General features: G+C 55.8%; 1 protein-coding gene across 1 annotated transcript in view; it reads left to right on the top strand.

Moving 5' to 3' along the window:
• The window catches only part of ADCY5 (adenylate cyclase 5), a gene marked incomplete at its 5' end in the record, with an annotated part of 169,859 nt that overhangs the window by 109,173 nt on the left and 56,983 nt on the right, over positions 1 to 3,703 (top strand). Inside the window, 2 exons of the mRNA XM_006772897.2 lie at positions 451 to 492; positions 1,805 to 1,945. Of these exons, the coding sequence (XP_006772960.1) occupies positions 451 to 492; positions 1,805 to 1,945 (183 nt within the window). The remainder of the gene's footprint in view (positions 1 to 450; positions 493 to 1,804; positions 1,946 to 3,703) is intronic.

Here is a 3,703-nt window from a genome sequence, read left to right as displayed (position 1 = left end):
TGGCCTGCTTCTGCCTCCTCTTCTTGAGCCAAGGCGTGAATTCCTTACACAGCCATGGCTCCTGCATCCCTGGAAGGACATCAGAGTTACAGGAGCCCCACGAAGAGGGAATGTTTCCAATTTGCTTCTGTTGCAAAAAATGCACAGGCTCAGATCAGTTAGCCACACTGCTCCGGAAGGTCATGAACTGGAAATGAAGCTGCAAGGAGATCTGTGTCTCCCATATGTTCATCTCACTTCTCCACTATTGCTGGGACAAAGCGGACTTTTGTTCTCTCTCTCTCTCTTTCTCACTCTCGCTCTCGCTCTCTCTCCTGGAACTTGTGAATCTTTGTTTCTTCAACCTCTGTCTTTTCCCCTTTCACTTTCTAGTCTCTTTCTTCTCCCTCTTTTTGTCTCAGCCCACACTTACCAAAATATAAAACTGAATTATCAGCAGACTTCAGGGTTCTATTTTTAATAGTGTCATGTTCCAGGTCCTTAATTTTTAAAGTGAAGGATGAGAACATTTCCTTTTTCTCCCAGACTGACATGCCTTTTACTGGTGGATCTTTCCGTTGGATTTATCTGTTGGTCAGAGCCCTGTGGTAGAGAAAAGCTTCCGTTTCCTTCCTAAGAAGTCAGACTCAGGGCGAAATTAAGCTGTGAGAACAGTTCAGGGAAAGTTTTGGACGAAAGCAAAAGTTGGTTTTCAAGAAGGCCCAGCTCTTTGGGGCAGGCCCCTCTATCCCCCCCCCCCCGCCCCCCCCCCGACAGGAACGTCAGCGGCACCTCCTGCATCAGCAGCTCCCAGGCTGCTCCCAGACACTGGCTGCCCCAGACACTGGCTGTGTGGTGCCTCTGAGAGAGCTGTGATGAGCGGGTGGGGGGATGTAGGGCACTGTGGAGAGAGTTGACACGTTTTTTAAATATGTGCTTGTTGTTTGGCTAGAATATAAATGAGCTGGACCCTCCCAGCCCTCCTCCCACATCCCCCTCTACCTGCTCCCAGGCCTCCAGGAGCCCCCGCTTCCTGCCCTCTGCCCTGGGCTCTCTGGGTTTCGGCTCTCCCCACTTGACAAGTGGTCCAGAGAGGATGAAATGGAGACAGACAGACAGACAGACAGACAGTGATAGCCTCACCCCCAGCAGTGTCATCGGGAACAGTCTGCCCCCTTCCCTCTGCACTCCTAATCCGGCGCACTCCTTCCCAGGCCTGGGGCGCGGTGAGGGGGGTTGCTCTCCACACCTTCAACGGAGCCTGTTTGGCTGGATGAATGGGCAGATGGACAGAAGAGATGTGGTTGGCACACGTCTGGCCGAGGCCCTGTTTGTGTATTTGTACAATGCATGTCAGTCCTCGAATCTCCTTTTCTAATGGCCCAAACCTCTGGAAGCTGCTTACCGGGCAGCAGGGCCTGTGCCCCCTCCCACTCTGCTAGGACACGCCTGTTTTGGATAAGTTGAGCGGAGATTGGAATCCCAGGTTTCCTCTCCCTTTGTCACCCCCAGACACCTACAGGCCCAGGTCGGCCCACCCCTGAGAATTCCAGGTGAATGACAGGTGTTCCAGGCCCCACTGCTTCCTCACAGACACCTCCCTGTCCTCCTGGGCCCACCAGGGCCAGCTTTGGGGAGTTTGGGGGATCAGGATGCTTTGTTGGGTGAGCTCTAGGATCTTGGCAGACTTCTGGGCTCCAGGCTGTGCAGAGAAGAGAGGGGCAGCTGCCTTAACCCCTGGGCATCTGGTTAGGCACCTGGGGATGAGACACGCCACACGTGTGGGCTCTGCCCACAGGCTGATACGTGTGTGTTGCTCTCGCAGAAAGAAGAGAAGGCCATGATTGCCAAGATGAATCGCCAGAGAACCAACTCCATCGGGCACAACCCGCCACACTGGGGAGCCGAGCGCCCCTTCTACAACCACCTGGGCAGCAACCAGGTGTCCAAGGAGATGAAGCGGATGGTGAGTGCTGGCAGGGCAGTGCGGGCAGCCCTCTCCAGGGATGGGCCTCTTGTGGGTGAGGCTGGGCCTGGCCCCTGGAGAGCCACAGAACAAATGCCTAGACATGGGGCTCACCCACCTTTGGACTAGGAGCCAAAATGCCTGCCTTCTTGCCCCGGGCTCCCTCCCCCACCATCTCTTGGCAAGCTGAGTTGAGCTCTGGGACTTTGTAAGCCCACACTTACCAACGCCCCTTCCTCCTTCCTTGCGGCAGAGCTTACTGGCAGGGGCTGGAAGCAGACCTAGCTGACTGGGCCCAGGGGGAGGCCTTGGGGAGTTGGGGGGCTTCAGTTTGTCAGACATTCTTCCAGCACCTGCTGCATTTCCCAGGCCGCTGAACCCCACCCTTTGACTCAGAAGCTCAGAAACCATCTCAGTGCTTGTTGGCAAGTGCCAGGTGATGGTCCCCTTGGCCTACTGTGCGGAGAAACACCCCTCTCCCTGCAGCTGGCTGGTGGGTGCATGCAGGCTGCACGCGTGGAGGCCAGCATAGGGTTCTACCCCCATCGCAAGGGACCCTGCCTGCCTCGGGGGACAGACACCCCCAGCGTCCCTGCACACGCCAGGGAAGAGCTAACGCAGGAGGTGTTGTCCAGGTTCAGTCCAGAGGATGGAAAGGGATTCTGAAGGTGGAAAGAAGGCAAGGGTGACAGAAGTCAGGTTACAGCAGCCATGTTCCTTTCCTTTCCTTTGGTCCCGGAGCTCAAGGGCAGCCTGGCTTCCAGGCAGAGCAACCCGCCCTGCCCCTGAGCAGGGCTGGGGAAGGAGCGAGGGCGCAGGGATCCCAGTGTGGCCACGTACCCGGGGCCTGTGCATTAGGACCCCAGCTGGGGTCTGTGGGCCAGACTGGGCTTCAGTTGCAGCAGGAGGGGTTACAGACCCATAGGAATTCACAGACGGAGCCAGGGACCTGAGGGAGGGGACAGCAGGGGACGGTCACTCCCCTTGCTAGCTAGCAAGGAGCAGATGGCAAAGGCTTAAGGAAAGTGTACAGGGGAAAAAATGAATTGGGTCAAGACCTCTATTTCACTTTTTAAAAAATAATTCTTTTTTAATCCTCACCCAAGGAGATTTTTATTGATTATTTTAGAGGGAGGGGGAGGGAGGGAGGAGGGAGGAAAAGAGAGAGAGAGAGAGAGAGAGAGATATGAGAGTGAGACACCCATCGGTGGCCTCCTGTACATGCCCTGACCGGGGGATGAACTGGCAGCCTAGGTATGTGCTCTGACTGGGAATCAAATCCACAACCTTTTGGTGTTCAGGACAACGCACCAATCAACTGAGCCACCTGACAGGGTCATTTTACTTTTGATGATAAAGAATGAACCCACAGGACACCAAGGTTATGAGGGAGCAGAGTTGTCCCCAGAGCTTTGAACTTGGAGGTTCACAGACTGGTCAGTGTTGCCCAGGGCTCCAGCCACCGCCCCCCTCTCTCAAGGGCCCCCCCAAGGCAAAGAGCAGTTGGTGGCCCCTCCCTGTGTTCACCCAGCCCTTTCATCTCCTGCAGGCTCTGTACCAAGGTGGGCAAGAGGGTGGTGGTGAGAGGAAAGGGGAGACCCAGAGCAGGGAGAAACAGGAAGCAGGGAGCAGGAAGAGAGAGGACTAAGAGGGTGAGTAGGGGGAGAGGAAAGCTGGAGACAATGGAGAGTGGTGGGAGGGGGGGAGAAAAGATAGTGGGGAAGAGAGACGATGGAGAGTGGGGAGGAGAGAGGATGG

The sequence above is a fragment of the Myotis davidii genome, unplaced genomic scaffold (assembly GCF_000327345.1).
Source record: "Myotis davidii unplaced genomic scaffold, ASM32734v1 scaffold745, whole genome shotgun sequence".
Classification (NCBI taxonomy): Eukaryota; Metazoa; Chordata; class Mammalia; order Chiroptera; family Vespertilionidae; genus Myotis; species Myotis davidii.
This window is presented reverse-complemented; position numbering and strand designations above follow the sequence as displayed.